This window comes from Sapajus apella, unplaced genomic scaffold (assembly GCF_009761245.1).
Source record: "Sapajus apella isolate SASKATOON/1434 unplaced genomic scaffold, GSC_monkey_1.0 scaffold134, whole genome shotgun sequence".
NCBI lineage: Eukaryota > Metazoa > Chordata > Mammalia > Primates > Cebidae > Sapajus > Sapajus apella.
In genome coordinates this window covers 3604971-3623032 of record NW_022437074.1, presented here as the reverse complement: position 1 = coordinate 3623032, position 18062 = coordinate 3604971, and the positions used below count along the sequence as shown (strand labels likewise).

General features: G+C 45.4%; 1 protein-coding gene across 1 annotated transcript in view; it reads right to left on the bottom strand.

Moving 5' to 3' along the window:
- The window catches only part of SH3RF3 (SH3 domain containing ring finger 3), a 360308-nt gene that overhangs the window by 44144 nt on the left and 298102 nt on the right, over window positions 1-18062 (bottom strand). The window contains exon 8 of the mRNA XM_032263040.1: window positions 8694-9013. Within this exon, the coding sequence (XP_032118931.1) occupies window positions 8694-9013 (320 nt within the window). The remainder of the gene's footprint in view (window positions 1-8693; window positions 9014-18062) is intronic.

Sequence of the window (18062 nt, the reverse complement as noted above, 5' to 3'; positions counted from 1 at the left end):
GCTAGGTAGGCACCCAGTTGTTTGGGCAAACACTAATCTAGATGTTGTTTTGAAGGCATTTTGCAAATGTGTTAACATCTACTGCCAGTTGACTTTAAGTAAAGGAGATTACTGAACGCTCATGCCTTGATAATGTGGGTGGGCCTTGCCCAATCAGCTGAAGTCCTTAAGAGCAATCAGAGGCATCCTGTGGACAATGGTTTTTTGCCTCAAGACTGCACATCAACTCCTGACTGGGGTGCCCCACAGATTTCAGACTTGCCAGCCTCCATGATCACATAATTCCTTAAAATAAATAATTCTCTCTCTCTCTTCCTCCACCCCCACCCCTGCTGGTTCTGTTTCTCGGTAGTCTCCTAACTGAAACAAACCAATAATTAATTTTCACAATATTTCCATGAGTAGAAAAAGACATTATTTCCATTTTAACACTAAACAAACTAAAGTCTAGGGGAGTTGTAAGGTGACCTTAAAGTAAAGGAGAGAACAAATAAGAGTTAGAAGGCAGGTGATGAAACCATAAATCTAGCCATTTCTACTGGTCTTACAAAGAAATACTATAGCAATAACATCTTCATGAAGTTGACCTATTGGTTCTATTTGAGATCTAGATAGAGTGTGAATCCTCTGAAAAGATTAATGAGTTTCATTCTTATGCTATATACAAATGTGTACTGTAATTTATTAAGATGTAGCCTGGAAGGAATTACTAAGCAAGCACATAACTTATCAGGCAAATAAAAACCAATCTGTCCCAGGAGTGGCCTCCCCTAGAGGGAGATGATGGTATGAAGCTGTCTTAATCCCTTGAGGTGACAGAGTACCCTCCCTGGCTCCCCCATCACATGGTCTGAGTGCCGAAAAAAAAAAATAAATAAAACCACGACAAACAGAATACCGACCCAGCACTCTCTGTTCTCTCTTGGCATTGCCCTCAGTTGTGGGACCAAAATGGAAAGCACTGGCAAGTGCTGTGGAATGTTCAGAGATGCCACGCCATGCTGACTTTGTTGCCTTCTGGGAGGGACAGACAGCTGGGTCCAACGTGTGGGCATTACCTTCTGATGTAGTTTATGGGGTGTGTGCTTGCTTTTCTTTTGAACTGATGCCATCACTGAGTTTTTCTGGGCATAGACAACTGGAAAAAAAATCCCATGTCTTTGAAAGCAGCGTGAGAATATATCTGTTGAAAAAGAAGGCAGTCACAGCGGCAGAATTTTGCAGAACAGAATCTAGACTTGACGTGAGAAATCGAGTTGCGCCAGAGGCTCCTGGCCATGCAGTGTGTGCATCGCCCGCCCCAGCCACACTGTCACAGGCACTGCTTGCTTGCCCGGCTCATGTTGCTCTAGAGTGTAGGATCCACAGTAATCCTGATTAGTTATGTGTTATTAGTCAGTGCCATTTGGGGAGGGTGGCAGAACCCCCACAATTATTACACATGACTCACAAATCCTTTTCCTTTTCTAAAGTGTATTATTATTTTTAAAATGGATTTTGGTTTTAATGCTTTGCAGTTGAAACCCTACTTCTGAATAATAGTTTTCTTGAGTTCCCTTCATTGTTCAGGCTATAGGTAAGTTATAAAACTGAAATCTTAAACATCTGTTTCTGTTTGTGTTTGTTGGTGGACATAGGATAAGTAAATCAGGAAATGGAATCTCCAGGGGTTGAGGAGATGAATAAATACCATTTCACACATAGCTTGCACCATCCAATTAGGGCTCCCTTCTGAGTAGCCTGCATCTCTCAATTTGGTGATGGATAAGCATATACATCCATATATTATATATAATTTTTTTAAATTACAAAATTTAACACCCCATTTGATCTTTCACAAAAGCTTCAGGGATGTAAGTTTTACATCTGTCTGATCATAAAGTTCTTTTGGGATCCAGACTTCAATTAACTATCAAATTCTTAATAATCATTTCTAATATTTTTGTCCTAAGTACTATGGTATGCTTTCATCAAACTAAATAAATGTACTCCTCCCAACAACACAGGGTGGTAGGTGTTATCATCCTCATTTCAGAGATGTAGAAACTGAGGAAGGTGGAGGAGCTTTCCTGAAGTCACACAGTTGGTAAACAGGAGGCCTGATTCACACTAGGCAGCCGACCCCAGGTCCAGCCTCCATGCTGATTAATCCACTGTGCCTTCCTTCTCCAAATTCAAGCTTACTCACAGTCAAGCCACTGACTGTGGCTCCTGCTCCTTCCCTTGTCCCTGCCACTTCCTGAAGGTTCAGTTCTTCTCCGTAGAGGAGAAGCTGACCAGTAGTAGCAGAGAACAGTGAGTGAGCACTTGTGGGTATCACGGAGCCTGGTCGCATTCCCAGTGTTGTACTTGTGTGGCCTGTGGCAGGTCACCTTGCCTCTCTAGACTTCATGTCCACACTGTACCCTGAAAGGTTACCGGCGCTCACAACCATGCTGACATCCAGAGTTTCATCCCAATGTAGAGGCCACGGAGTTTCCACAGGAGAACTGGGGGCAGCCTGCTTCACTTGCTGTCCTGGGAGGGTGCAGATAACAAGAGAAGCCTCCAGGCCACCACTGACCTTTGCTCAGACCAGGCTGGGCCACTTCCCTGCCCTACACAGGGCCTGTGCTCTGATGGGACATTCCTAACTTAAAGAAACAGGTTGCCACCCCTGTCATCAGGGAAGTGATGTTCCAGCCACATACACCTTCCAAAAGAGGCTGCCTGGAAAACTTCAGAATGTTGTCGTTTGGCAGCTGGGATTCATGCTTTCAGGATGGGTTCGTTTTCAGCCCCACTGGCTCCCCTTATCCCTCGGAAGGCAGCCTGACAGTGGGGGATCAGGTAGAGGCCATGAGTAGCTGGTACTCTCAGCCACATGGGGCTGACTCTGCAAGCCCTTCTGCCCAGCCAATGCCAGTGCCACTGGCCAGCAGAGCTGCCAGGCACGAGTGGCCAGGGTGGAGGTGGTTTCCATGGCCCATGGTGGACAGTCACACTCCTCAGTGACTTTGCTGTAGGGCAGGCTTGAAGTTCCCAAGACCCCTCATGGGCCTGGGAGCCCAGGGGTGCTTCAGGCTGTGGCTGCACCTGAAGAAAGAGCATGGGTTGAGGGACTCCGTGAGCAGGCTGGTGGGCAGGTCTCCTCTAAGGCCTGCATGGTGGCTCCCACGTGGGTGAGTTCAGTTCTGGGTGAGGTCACATCCAGTTCCTTCTACCTCTGATGCCAGTGTCTGCAGGTGGCAGCAGGCCCCTCCCGACCCTGGCTGGTGGGAGCACGTGGCCAGCCTGTGCCAGCAATGTAGCTGTCACTTTGGAAGTGAACGGCGCTGGTAACCCTGGAGAAGCTGGGATGAGGGCTGGCAGAGGCTGGCTTCCCAGGCTGCCTGTCAGCAGAAGTGGGATAGATGAGTACAGGTCTGCCTATGGCAGGGAGCCTCCACTTGACAGGAAACACATTTATAAGCCAGCAATTCTCCACTTTAGCGAGAGCTGCCTGGCTACTCAAAAGAGCTTTATCCTCAAGATTTCTTCAGATTGGATGTTCCTGGTTTTTCATTAAAAATATAATCATAATCCTATATAATATCATAAGTGTACGTGCCATATGTATGAGATATACATATATGTAATGGGTGGGTGCATACATGTGTCCCACAGCCTCCATGCTGAAGGCCAGGCCTTACTGTTGTCATTATGGGTTACTCTGTCAGGTCCTCTGTTCCTTGCAGACCAAATTGGGTTTGCAGAGTCTTGATTATGTAGGTCATGCCATCCACATGGACTTGGTAAGTGATTTACTGTCACACGGGTTCCAGCTGTGGTTGAGTCCAATGTGGATCCAGAAGGCAGACACCGTCTCCGCCCAAGGCCAACCTTATGGTCTCCTGGCAGCCGCTCCCCTGGACATCTCACGGTGGGACTCTTGGACAGGCCATGGCCTCCCAGGGACTGGGGAGGTCACCACAGTCAGCACTTGGACCTGACACAGGAGGCAGGAGGCCAGCATTCCTGTGCCAGCTCCACTGCCGATGCTGTGTGGCCCCAGGCAAGCCTCTCAAGGTCTCTGAGCCTCAGGAACATCATGGAAAATGGAGAGTTTTAATATAAAACATCTTTCAAGGCCCTTTCAAGTTTCAATATTCTATTACTCACTGAAACTAAAACTACCAGACACATAAAGAGAAAGTTAACTTTTTTTTTCTGACCTATAAAGAATTTCCCATAAGTCGTGGGAGTGAAAACTTACTGGTTAGCAGTTTTTCCAATTCTCTTTAGTCTACAAACATCACCAGGTGCCTTCTTTGAGCAGGGGCTGTCAACCCAAGGCTTTGAGATGTTTTGGAATTAAGTTTTATGTCAGGACCCCCCACACAACAACACAGAAACTCCCCCAGTATACCGTCACTACTGTGTGCTCAGCATGAAGTTCTCACCTACTCTGTTTCATTCTGTTTATCCCATCCAATCTAAATAAAAATGCGGGTCCCAATCCACTGGACTGACCATTTGAAAAATGCTGCCGTAGAGCCTTGGGGAACCTCAGCACCCAGGAGAGGGCTCCAGAGAAGTCAGGCAGCGGCAGGAGCACTCTCACAGTGTGAACTTGGTCAACTGCCCAGGGACAGCAAGGGGCTCAGAACCCAGATGAAGCAAGGAGCACCACTCATGTCCCGTGCTCAGGACTTCCATGGCACCCTCCTGCCCAGTGCCCAGTAGATTTCTCAGTGCTGAGCGGCTGGCAACAAGGCCCTCCCAGGGCCACCTGCTACCTCTCTCATCCCTGGCCCTAACCTTTGGGCCACGTCCTCTGGCCTCTGCTCAGGCTGGCCCTCAGCCGAGGATCTCCCACCTGTGCCCCAGAAGCCTCCCCTGACCTAGGCTGACCAGGCCCCTTTCTTGGTGACCCTCTGTTCCCACATGCAGGTCTGTCACCTACTCTCTCCTACCATGAATCACTTATTTACCTGTACTACACTCTGGCTCCTCCAGGCCAGGGTTAACCCTTCTATCACTATGAACCATGTGGCTGCGCTCTGCCAGGTACATCCTCACACTCCTTGCAATACACAGATGAGTCACGGTTTTGGACACAAGTAAGCGAGTGAGTGACAGTCAACCAGGTAGTCAGGGATGCCGACTGCACACAGCCCATTGGCAGGCATTGACACCCTTCTCTTCCGGATAACTCTCCCCTGGACTTAGGTATCCTGAAGGTTCATACCACCTGGTGCTGATGTGCTCATACATTTTCAAAACGAGAAATCTGTCATGGATAGACATAATAGAAAGTGTTCTATGATTGTTGAAAGCACAAAATTCATTTTTAAGTGCAAAAGAATAACTTAAATCCTGCAGACCACCTTTTAAAAGCAGATTTGAGTTCTACTGTGTAATTTGTGGGTGCTGGGGGCCTGGCCACAGGGCAGGCCCTGCAGGGAGCAATATGATCAGGCAGGCGGGCAGGAAGAGACCTGGGTGAGTAGGCTGGAGAGGTTCCTGCATAGGCTGGCAGATGCCTGGGCACAGAGAGGAGCCCTGGCTCAGGACTCGGTCTGTGGAAAGAACTGCCACTCTGTCTGCACTTGCATTATTCCTGGAGGCCTTCACACCTCACTGGGCCATGTAGGGAGCAGAGCTCAAAGGCGTAATCCTCCTGGATATAGTAGCAGAGCACCAGCCTGCAGGGGACCAGCCTCCTAGGTACCAGCCTCCCAGAGACCAGCCTCACAGGGACCAGCCTCCTGGGACCACTCTCCAGGGAACCAGCTTCTTGAGAACTTGACCATAGCCACTGACACCATACAACATAAAGCTGGTTTTGGGGCCTCTTCCTTCTCCACACCCACGGATATGGCTCATAAAACTCCCATGTTCCTAGGAAAAAATTACTTCCTACTCTATAGCACCCAGGAGCTGCATCAACCCCGACTTCTCTCTGGTACATGGAAGAAAGGGCCCAGGTGAAAATTAGCGCTAGGAAACTGCACTGCACTTAGGTGTGTGTCTCGGTGGACGTGGGAGCCAGGAGCTCATTGTCTTTTCCCAAAGAAAATATAACAGAAACAGACTTGAGAACACTGCCAAATGCTTAAAAAAAAACATTTGCCATAACATTAGACATGTGCACATCTATGACCAAGTTGCTCAAAGTTGGGAAGCTTGTTCAGTGTAGTCATGGTGGGGTGGGGCATAGGAAGTGGCCTCCAAGGAGTGTGCTCACCCCGGCCCCCTAGCCCAGCCCAGCCTGCCTGGTGCGGGTCACACAGGCTCACTTGCTTCTGAGCATCGGACTGAAATGACCATCATCTCTGCTCTTTTGTTACAAATGGCAGCTGTAGATGTTTTGGGTCTTGATGCAAATTAGGAGAAATTCAATGGGAACACAGACGGGAAAAATGTTCACAGGTGGTTTTGTAGACCAGTGCTGTCTTGTTGGTTATGAGAGGTGGGAATGAAAAGCACACACAATGTGTGGGAGGGTGACGTGCTTCACTGCTGGGGTTTGCTGAACCTCTGGACACAAGCTCACATGGCTTCACAAAGACCACTTCCCCTCCTACCTGGAGCACAGAGTGGACTGCTCCCTGTGCGTCCACAGCATGTGCCCAGCCCCAAGCGTGGCCTGTGCACTTCCACTGCCCATGGAGACTCGGGAGCTGTCAGGGGAGGAGGAGGCTGAGCCACTGTATGCACAGCTTTCCACTGAGGCGGGGTGTCCCTGCATGATGCCTTTCATCAAGACAGATGGTGGGATGTCCTCTGGACTCAAGTGTTCTTTGCTGATATAGCACAACTGTTAGAGGGCATAAACCTTAAGTGAAAGCAAAATATTTGCAAAATGTCTAACAAGCAGGGTGGGAGCAGATCCAGCTGGTGTTCATTAGCTCCACACTTAGGTGGCTGATGATGGGGAACAGCATTGTCCTCCATGTAGATTCCTACAGGACTCAGTGTCACAGAAACCCACTCAGTAATGGTCATATCGAAGCCAGTCGCATCTGCTTCACAAGCTAGATATAGAGAATTCTTGGGCAAATAACTAGAAATGCTTAAGGAACTATTATGGTCCCTTCTTTCCAAGTGTGCCCACTGGTTTTTCCTGAGCAGCTCGGAAGAAGGAAGGATGTTTAAGTGAGAGGGTAAGACCGTGAATCCCACCTCGCCCTCCTGATGAGACCTAGCCACATCTCCTAACCAGTGCTGGTGGAAAGCAACAGATTCAAGACTGAACTGATCTTCAAACAGATAGACGCAAAATACAAAGCACCCACTGCCCTTCATGCCAGGTGCCCTGTTAGGCTGGAGCAGATCTGAGCTTTGCAGGCTGAGAGCACCTCTGCCACACCAGTCAGCATGGGGACAACCATCACTCTGGACTGAATCACACAGGAGGTGCTGAGGCCCTGCAGAATCTGGCAAGGCTCATGTCTGCAGCATTCCCAGCTCTTGTTGAGGAGGGAGGAGCAGGATCTGCCTCCAGGGTGATGGGCAGAGAGCCTGCCGAGTCAGCGCTGGGTTTGACAATGTCCTCGAGAAAGAGGGAGAGGCTGTCCCTACCTAAAACACACCATCTAGTGCCCAGCGTGCCCATCTAAGGCCTGGCTAAGAAGTCCCGATCCAAAGACTGATTTCACATGGAAAGATGTCAAAAGATTCACAGAATCAGTCAGGCCAAGAGAGAATAATCCCTAACCTGTTCAGGCAGCAAAGCCAATTCAGAGTGGCTCCTAGCCCAGGACGCAGTCCAACACCCTAGGGATACAGCCTCAGGCAGTACGTGGGCCCTGAGCCCTGGAGAATTGCTTACTGGATTTCATATGGGCTTCCAAAAACTTCATGTACTAAAAAATAGTAAAATATCTCATCAACTATTTTAAAATACAGATTACATGTTGAAACAATAATATGCCGGATATTGGGCTTAATAGAATAGGCTATCAAAATGAATTTCACCTTTTAAATTTATTTTAAAATCAATTTTACCTTTTAAAAATGTAGCTACTAGAAAATTTAAAATTAGATTTGTGGCTTGCATTATGTTTCTGCTGGACAGCACTGATTTAGAAGTCTGGCTTCCCATCCTGGTTAATCTAATATCTAGCTGGGTGGCAAGTGGAGCAAGTTTGTTCAACTGAGATTGCCCTTTATGAAATCAGCCCTTCATGACTAAAATAATAGCTAAAAATGCTATGCATACCAGCTCTCAGGTCAGCATTCTCCTGTTCTTTCTCATTGCTCCTCAGGAAATAGGCCTGTCCCATATGGTTTAACAGGATGTGGACTGCACAAGGATGACATATTGAAGGGAGTAGGTGCTGTTCACACTGCACATGTAGATTTGTATATTTATTATTACACTATCCCAGCACGTGACAATAAATATCTCAGTCTAACAAATATTACAATGATTTTACAACAGATGGAACTAAGGCATTTTCAGGAGGGGACACCTTTTCTGATTTGCATGAGAACTGTAGCTGGACTTGCACTGGCCCAGCCAGCACCTGAGGCCTGCCTGATTTTTCTCCAACCAGCTGCTCTGGTGGTTCAGCTCCCTCTGTCACGTGCCTGGTTCATCTAGGGGCAGGTACTTGGTGCCAACATTCAAGCTTCAATTGCACAAAATGCCACTGCCATCTAGTGCCAAAGAGCTACAGCAAGCAGCTGGCCTTGAGCCCTGGGCTCGTCCCGGGAGGGCCTCTTACCTTTTCACTTTTCTTCTCGTCTAGTTTGCATCCCATGTTGGTGGGGCTAGATGTGGACAGACCACCGATGGGCCCCCCTCCAGCCTCCCCGTTGAGGTTGGCGGCGCTGACGTTGGGAGGTGTGATGGCTGATGCTGCTGACATGAGGGGGATGGCCGGCCGTGGACACATCTGCACTGGGGACTGGTGGCTGTGTTGCGGGGACACCACTGAGTGGGGCCTGAGGCTGGTGGCAGGCAGGCGGGATGGAGAGTTCTGAGTGCGCAGGGGTGACACGGTGGCGGTTGGCCGGTCCTGAGCCTGGGCTGCAGAGTGGGCAGCTGGAGGCGGGGTTGGAGAGAGAGCGGGTTGAAAGGTTAGTTTGTAGCCTGCCAGGCCTGCCAGGCCGCTGCAGTGCACACTCATCTCAGGCTTCTTCCTCCAGTACTCACAGCCTCTCTCTGAAGTTTCTCTAGACCTGGCCGCTTCACAGACGGAGAAACAGGCCAAGAAACCCTGAAAATGAATTCTTAACTTCCAAAGCACAGGGGATCGAGGGCCCTACACCCAAGCAGTGGTCTCAACCATTCTGATGCCAAGGATTGGCTTCAAGGAAGAGTTTTTCCACAGACTGGGGCAGGGGCATGGTTTCGGAATGATTCAAGTGCATTACATTTATTGTGTACTTTATTTCTATTATTACTACATTGTAATATACAGTGAATAAGTATACAACTCACCATAATATAGAATCAGTGGGAGCCCCGAGCTTGTTTTCCTGCAACTAGACAGTCCCGTCTAGAGGTGATGGGAGACAGTGTCAGATCATCAGGCATTAGATTCTCATAAGGAGCATGCAACTTAGATCCCTCAAATGTACAGAAGGGTTTGTGCTCCTATGAGGATCTAATGTCGTGCTAATCTGACAGGTGGTGGAGCTCAGGCAGTAACACAAGCATTGAGGAGCAGCTGTAAATACAGATGAAGTTTTCCTTGCTCACTCACCACTCACGACCTGCTGTGCAGCCCAGTTCCTAACAGGGCACAGTGTGGAATTGATCTGTGGCCTGGGGGTTGGGGACTCCTGCTCTAATTTTCTCTGCTGTGATAAGCTGAAGCACTCACAAAATGTTTGAAAATATGGTTTTGAAATATTGTTTAAAATGCTCATAAAAGTAAAGCCTGTGAAAGCATCTCAGTGAAGCCTCAAGATGTCCCCTGAATTATTAAGCACCACTGCATGCAAGCTGATCAAGCTTGACTCTACTTATTCTTGACCCCTGAACTGGCCTGGCTGGTCCTTGGTTTCCACACCGGGCATACAACCTTGCTGAGTGAGGGCTGAGCATGTGAGAGCTGCCTTGGCTGGGGACAATTGCAGGAAGAAAGCAGCAGACATTTCTCCCAGTAGCAGACTGGAGGAGAAGCTGCCCACCACCCTGCTGCCATCTGCCTGCATTTGCTGCTGTGCCTGCAGGTCGAAGCACCAGGCTTCCAGGTTTATAAAACTGGAGGCTTACAACTGTGGATTCGCCACCTTGCTGCCTGCAAAAACTTCTTAAAGATGTTAGAGACTGAAAGTTGTAACATTTGTAAAAATCTCCCGTCTGAAAAGATACAGTTCCCTCTAAACACAGGACCACATTAAAAGTAATCTGGCTACTATGCTTGTTAGTAATTTCAAGGCATCATCTCCTTAATACATATGATGAAACAAACGCTGGGAGAGAATGAACATCCCCAGGGGAATGGTGACTTGTGTCCTGGGCTATTCTGGCCAAACTAGAGACCCAGGCTGAGCATCAGACACGGCTTTATACCAAGTGGACCAGGCAGCACCAAGCAGCTCACATCCAGCTGCTGTGCATTCTTAAGGCAGAGAAAAATTATGTCACACTGTAATCATTTTCTACCAGCAGACTTTGTGGCATTCATGGCTTCAGAGCATGAAAGAAAATACACGCAATAAAAACAATCTTCTCAGCCCTCAACTATGTACTCGTTAATCCTAACAGCATTTGGAGGCCACGGGAAGTAACGCTGTGAGACATACAAAGCTCTCCATCTGGGAGTCGGGCCTTCCTCTGACACAGCCGTGTGTGAAGCGCTGGCAAGATCTAATTATGTGATCCTGGATTCTTTGGGATTCAGGAGGCCTGCTGTTACTATGAGGTGAAATACAGAAAGGCTGATTTACGTGTTTTTCTTTCTTTCTTTCTTTTCAGGTCTTCGGCTGGGTTGGAAATCTGAAACATTTGATCCTCACCAACACAGCTCCACGTTTAAAAGGAGAGCAGGTCAGGCAATCACCCAGATCCAGGGGCCTTGGGTCATTTAATCACCCTGGAAACCCTGACTCAGAGGCTGCTCCTCGCGATTTATTCATCTCTCCCCTCAGCTGTCTGACTCTCCTTCCCTCAGCCCAGAGTCCCTGGAAGCAGATGAAGGCCCACCAGGGAAGTGCATGGCCCTCAGCCTCGGGGACTACACCAGGGTCTGTGCCCTTGGGCTGTGAGCGCCTGGCCTCTACCTCCTGGCCGCCTTCCTGTGCCTCATCCAGGTGCCAAAGAAGAGAGTGTGTTCCAGAAAGCTCAGACCTCACCTCCTAATACTCTCCCCTCAGCCACGCTGCCCTCCTGGCCACTCCGTCTGCCTCCATCAGTACAGGACTGGCTCTGGCCACCTCAGAGGCACAGTGCCAGTGCCCCTGCCCACAGCCCTCGCCTCCCTCAGAGCTGCAAGGCAGGACCCTTGCATGACTGGAAGGCTCAGATACCACCTCCTAGAGACCTGCCTGCTGCTTTCACGGTGCTGCCTGCCCCTGCAGCCTTAGGCCCCCTTGCTTCTGCTCCTGCTCCAGTTCCAGTTTTCCTTTGCCCCCAAGACGTTAGCTCATCACAGTCGTGTAATTTACATGTTCACTGGAGGCCAATTGTTCATTGCCTGTCCCCACTGCAATGGAGCTCCATGAAGTGGGGACATGGCTGCTTAATTCATGATAACCCCCACAATGGTGCCTGGCATGTAGAAGGTGCTCTGCACATTTCTTGAATAAAAGAGTGAGTCTCTGAGAAAAGGGAATCTCAGTCACGTCACTCCTGATTTCACCAAATGGAACCACTGGAGAAGAAAAACTGCAGCATGAGAAACAGTTCAAGTCATGACAATGGCTGGTGAAGAGTGTGCTCGTCTCTGGTGGGATCTACCCTTGGTTTCACCCACCCCGGGTGCCCCAATCCCAAGCTCAGTAGGACTACTCGTTAGTGATGCCAAAGCAGCCCACACCTTTGAAGTCAAGCTGACAGAATAAGGATGCTTGGGAAAGCACCACCCCACGGTCTGGTCCCTGCTTTCCTCTTTCCTCTCCTCTTTAAATCTTTGGTGTATTTCAGCCCTGCTGCAGCCCCCAAGGACTGTGAGTCCTCACTCAGTTCACTCTATGTCCCTAGTACCTGTAGGTACTTTATAAACAATGCGGGAATGAATAAATGACCTACTGCATCATCAACTTTGTCCTTTCCTTATTTTCAGGGGTATCTCTTCCCACTTCAGGAATGAAATGGAACACCCACAACCCCAGGCCAACCTCCCTCTCCACTTCCCCACACCCCACCCCTCTGGTCACAAGGACTCTGGGTCCCACCAAGTCAACACCTTCACCCTCATCCTAGATACCTTCTCTGGCTCATCCCTTCTCTCCTATATTTAATCCCTTTATTAGTTTTCCTCCATAATTTATTAACCAGTTGTCTCTCCCATTTAATAAATAATCTTCCTTCCTTTATAACTTGTCCCCTTTTAGCTAATACTTCCTTTTCCCATTTTTCTTTACACCTAGTATTTTTGAAATAGTGTCTACACTGGCTCTTTCTTATACTTTTATTCATTTCTATGTTAACTAAATTTACCCTCTGACAGCTTTTATACTATTTTCCTTGTCCTTTGATGCTTGAAGTTTAAGTTCAGCATCTTTAAGCTTGGATTTTTGGTTATTTTTCCTACTCAGCACTCTCTGTGTTTTCTGTGTGAGGACATGAGCCCCTCTTCAATTTTGGAGAATTCTCAGTGACTATTCCTTTGAATCGTTTCTCTGTCCCACCCTTTTATTTTCTAGTTATAAAAAAAATCCTGTTAAAAGTAGTTTGGAGCACCTCAATCTATCTTGATCTGTCATGTTTATAGATCTCTTTCATATTTTTCATCTGTGCTCTGTATTCTGGATAAATTCCTTTGTATGGCTTTCCATTTTCACTGATTCCATCTTCAACTGTGTCTAGTCTAGAGTTTATAGTACCTACAGAGGTTTTATATTTAAATACATATTTTTCCTCTCCAAAATTTCTAATTGGTTCTTTTTCATATCCAGTTGTTTCTGATTCATAGCCATCCACCTATTTTTTAAAGCTTCCTGTTTTTATTTTTTATGTATATTATTTCTTCTTTCCCTCTTAGATCTTAAACACAGTGATTTCAAAGATGCTTTCAGATTTCTCCCTAATTTCCCTCCCATCTCTTGGGCTTATTGGCTAACTTATGTATGAATTTCCCTCCTGTGCTTTGAAACCTTAGTGTGCCAGCTCACCTTGAGCTTGTGGCTCTTTGTCTACTCCTCTGGGTCTGGCAGTTCTGTTGTTAGTGCTGCTTGGCCTCTGGGACCCTCCCCCAGAAGTAGGTATAATGGGCTGTTTGGAGTCCTAGTCCTGCAGGGAGGGTGCTGAGCTAGTCCTAGTCCTCAGGCCAGAACCATCCTCAGCACTGTGACCAGGGTTGGGGCTCTCTTTTCTCTTTCTCATATCCTAGGCGGAGGCTTAGTATTGCCCATCCCCTGAAAAAGGATAGAGCTGTTATAACTGGCACGCCTAGCTCTGGTTCCCTGATTCTCACAGGGGCTTCTTGTCCATATTCTCCTGCAGGAGTTGAAAGTCAACTAACACAGCCTGCTTTTTATCCTAGAGCCAGTAAGCCAGTGCTTCAGCACTTGGCTGTTGTTTGTTCAATGTTGTTTAGACCCACAGAGTTTACTTTTTGAATATTAAAAACAAACTTCACTGTGTTTAGAACAGAACAGGGAATTTCCATATGAACTTGCTCTTCCATACTATCCAAGAGTCCTTTATTCACTTCTCAGTCTACTGAAATATAGCTTTCTACTCAATCACTGCATCAAATATTATCTAGACAAGATCAATTATGATTCCACATGTCACCAAATATAATGGACAATTTTCTGTTTTAAGAAAAAATGTCCATTGATCAATCTATCTTTATAATAGTATTATGTAGACTTAATTATTATAGTTTCATAAGAAGTCTTGAAATCAATGGTAGCCCTCTCAAGTTCACTGTTCTTTTTCATTTCATTCAGCTCAAAATGCTTTATAATATCCCTTTTGATTTGTTCTTTAATATATGGGTATTTTGAAGTATATAATATTTGAGGATATTAAATATTTTATTATTTGTATTATTGATTTCTAATTCAATGCCACTGTGGTCAGGGAATGTAGTTTGCATGACTTGAATCCCTTCCAATGTGCTGAACCTTAAAAATACTGTGGCACAGTATATGATCTATCTCAGTAAATGTTCGGTGTCCACTTGAAAAGAAGGTGCATTTTGCTGTTGCTGGGTGGAATGTTCCACAAACGTCAACTAAGTCAGTTGATTATACTGCTTTGCATTTTTACTAATTTTATGTCTAACTGTTTTATCAATTATTGAGAGACATATGAAAATATCTGACCATAATTGTAGATTTATTTCTCCTTGCAACTTTATCCATAATTGCCTATGTATTTTGAAGTTGTTACTTGGTGTGTAAATATTTAAAATTGTTATGTCCTCTTAATAAACTGACCCCTTTATTGTTATGAAATTGCCTTTTTATCTCTAATAACATAATTGTTATAAATTCTGCACTATCTGATTAAGATAACCACTCAAGCTTTCTTTTGATTAATACTGCCATGGTATAATCTATTCTCATTATTGGTAGGTTCTGTATTTGCAAATTCTTCTACTAGTGAAAAATTATTTGTAACCCCAAAATTATTATCTGTGGTGCTTTCAGTTATTTTTATGGCAAAAAATTTGAGTTGCCCGACACCCAGATTCCCAGCTGAGGTTGAACAAGGTGACATTCTGGCTTTTTGTTTCAGTCTCACACAAAGATGACAGGAGGACAGAGCCACTTGAGGGCAATACAGTACAGTCCAGAAAGTTTTGGCTCTGAGGCCAGTTGGACAGTATTCTAATCCCAGCTCGGGCACCTGTTAATAGGGAAGCTTCAGTCAGCCACTTAATCCTTCTGAACCTCATTTTCTCTTTTGTCAAAGAAAACAGAATCGACTAGAACAAGATGATAATTTGAGATATGTGTACACGCCCATGCATGCATGCACACACACGATTTCACCTAGGACTAATAGTTCAGTATTCACAAATTCACTGTGCATGGTAACTTTATAGAATATAACTACTGTGAATAATAAGAATGCGTATAACTTGTTCCATCCCTTTACTTTTAGCCCATTTGTGTCTTTAGACTTGAAATATTAAAGTATGTTTCTTATTCACAGCATATCACTGGTTTTTTGTTTGTTTTTAGTACTATCTGACAATCTCTGCATTATATTTAGGGTTATTTAGACCATTTACATTTAATGAGATTACTTATATTATTAGGTTTAAACTTACCATCCTACTATATGTTTTCTCTTTGAGCCATGTATTCATTGTTTCCTTTCCCTTCTGTTAATGCTTTCTTTTGGATTAATAGGATGTTTTTATTATTCCTTTTTATTCCCTTTTAGCTTATTTGCTGTAGCTCTTTGTTTTCATATTTAGTGACTACTTACATGTTCAATTTATTATAGTCATTTACATGACATAAAGATTCATAGTATACAGTAGTATACCCAACTTCCACTTCTCCTTCCCCAAACTTTGTGCTTTTGTTTACTGTATATTTTACTTTTAATTGAGTTTTAAATCCAAAACTGGATTGTTTTGACTTTTGTTTAGTCAATTATATTTTAAAGATATTTAAATAAAAAGAAAAGATCTTATATATTTATCTATGTACTTGCCATTTCTAGTGCTTTTCATTCCTTTGTATAGATTTACATTTTCATCTGGTATTATTTGCCTTCTTCCTAAATAATTTTGTTTTACATTTCTAATAGTGTGGATTTATTAATGACAAAATCTTTTAGTTTTACTATGTCTGAATACTTATTTATTTGGCTTTTTTGAAATAAATAATTATTTTGCTGGGACTAGAATCCTTGATTGACAGATACATTATTTGTTCAGTACTTTTTTTGGTTATTCTACTGTCATCTCACTTGAACTGTTCTTGACATCATCCTTGTCCTTATCTTTTTTCTATTTCAGGTAATGTATCTATTTTCCTCTGGCTGTTTTCAGGATTTTCTTTATCACAGATTTTGAACAATTTGATTATGATTTTCCTTGTTATAGTTTTCTTCATGTTTCTTGTGCTTGGTGTTCACCATCTGTCTTTGAACTGTGTTTGCAGTTTTCATCAAATTTGGAAGAATTTTGATCATTATTTCTTCAAATCATTTTTCTGTCCCACCCTTCTCCTCTACACTGGAGACTCCAATTACACATATATTAGGACACTTAAAGTTGTCCCATTGCTCACTAATTTCATTCATTTTTCAAAATTGCCTTTTATCTCTTGTGTTTCACTTTCCATGGCTTCTATTGCCACATCTTCAAGTTCACTAATATTTTTTCTTCAGCAGTATTTAATCTAATTCCATCTAATATATTAAGTCCTGCTTTTGAGCTCTGTCGGGTGAAACTGGAACAGAGTTCACTCTGGACACAACATTCCCCACTACAGAGGCAAGGTCCTATGTTGATTACTCAATGCCTAGTGATTTCTGCTATTTTTCCAGTCTGACTGGTGGGAACAGGCAGTTTCCAGCTGGTGTGTATTCTGGGCACTGTTAGGACTAATCTTTTCTTTCTTTCATTCTTTTCCTGGCTTTGGGTACGTTTTTCATGTGCATATGTAGGTTAGTTGTCCACTGAAGATCTGAGGGCTTGCTCTGCAGCCTCTCTGTGCTGCTCTCTCCTCTCTGGTCACTGCCCTGGAAACTCCAGCCCTCTCTGTCGCACAGACTCTCATCTCCACGTCCTCATTGCAGAGAGCCTGTGGGGTTCCACCTGGCTACCTGCCTCCTGTTGCCACTGCCTGCAACTTCTCTTGTGAATCAGTCCTTCGTTGTCTGGAGTCTTGAAAACAGTTGCTTTATAGACTTGGCTTTTTAAATTGGTTTCCTGTGTGAGCGTAATTCCTGTCCTCATTGCTTCAGATTGGCCATAAACAGAAGTCTAACTCAATCTTTTAAATCTAAAAATAGGACTCTTCCCATTATTCACTACCCTTTAATGTGCCCCACTGCCCTTAGGATAAACACCTAAATGCCTTACATGGTCTAGAAGAACCTCCATGGTCCACCCTGCTTAGCTTTTCAGCCTCAATGCGCGTCTTTCTTTGCTCCTGCACCCTGACCATATTCCAGTGTCCAGGGGCACCTGGCCTCTGCAGGCCAAGAGCACCCCATGCTTCCCCTTCCGGAGTGCTTCCCTCACTCTCCCACTGCTATCTGCTGAGCCCTATCCACCTTTCAGATTTAAAAGACAACGTGCCTCTGCAGGGAACTGTCATTTACACACTGGACTTCTTCCATACGTCATGTCACAACTAAACAAAGTTCCCCAAAACAAGAGTTACGCTCTTGCTTGTTGCCAGGCCTTTGCCCATGCTTGTTGCTCTGCCCGGAACCTCCTTTCTGCTTTATCTGCTCAGACAATTCCTATTTGTCCTTTAAGATTCAAGGCATTATCACCTCCTCTTGAAAACTTTCCATACATCTTACTCCCATTCCCTCTCCTCTTTTCCTCCCCCGTTGGAATGAACTCTGTCCCCTACACTCTCTTAATACCTAACCAGGCCTCCTTTGCAGTGCCTTACCAACCCCACTGCAGGACTTTGTTTTCTGGTCATTCTCTCTAACTGGGGTGGAAATGGGACTTGTCTGGTTCTCCTCTGTTTCCAGACCCCTGCAGAGTGCCTTGCCTGTATCTAGCTCCTTCTCGGTGCTATTTTACTGATGAATTCATGGCTACACTGGGCTCCTGCCCCTGCTAAGCACAGACAGGAGTGTGCAAGGAACACTGGCACTTTACAGGGGGTGCTCTGCCCTTCGGAGAGGAGTTACATTAATCAAGTAGAACAAATCATATTGGATGCTATGGCCAATGCAATTAAGCCTTTGTCAAACTGCCTGACTTTGGCTCGAGATGAGAACATTGATGAAATGCCTCCCACCCGCCGGGGTTGGGGTCTGCTGA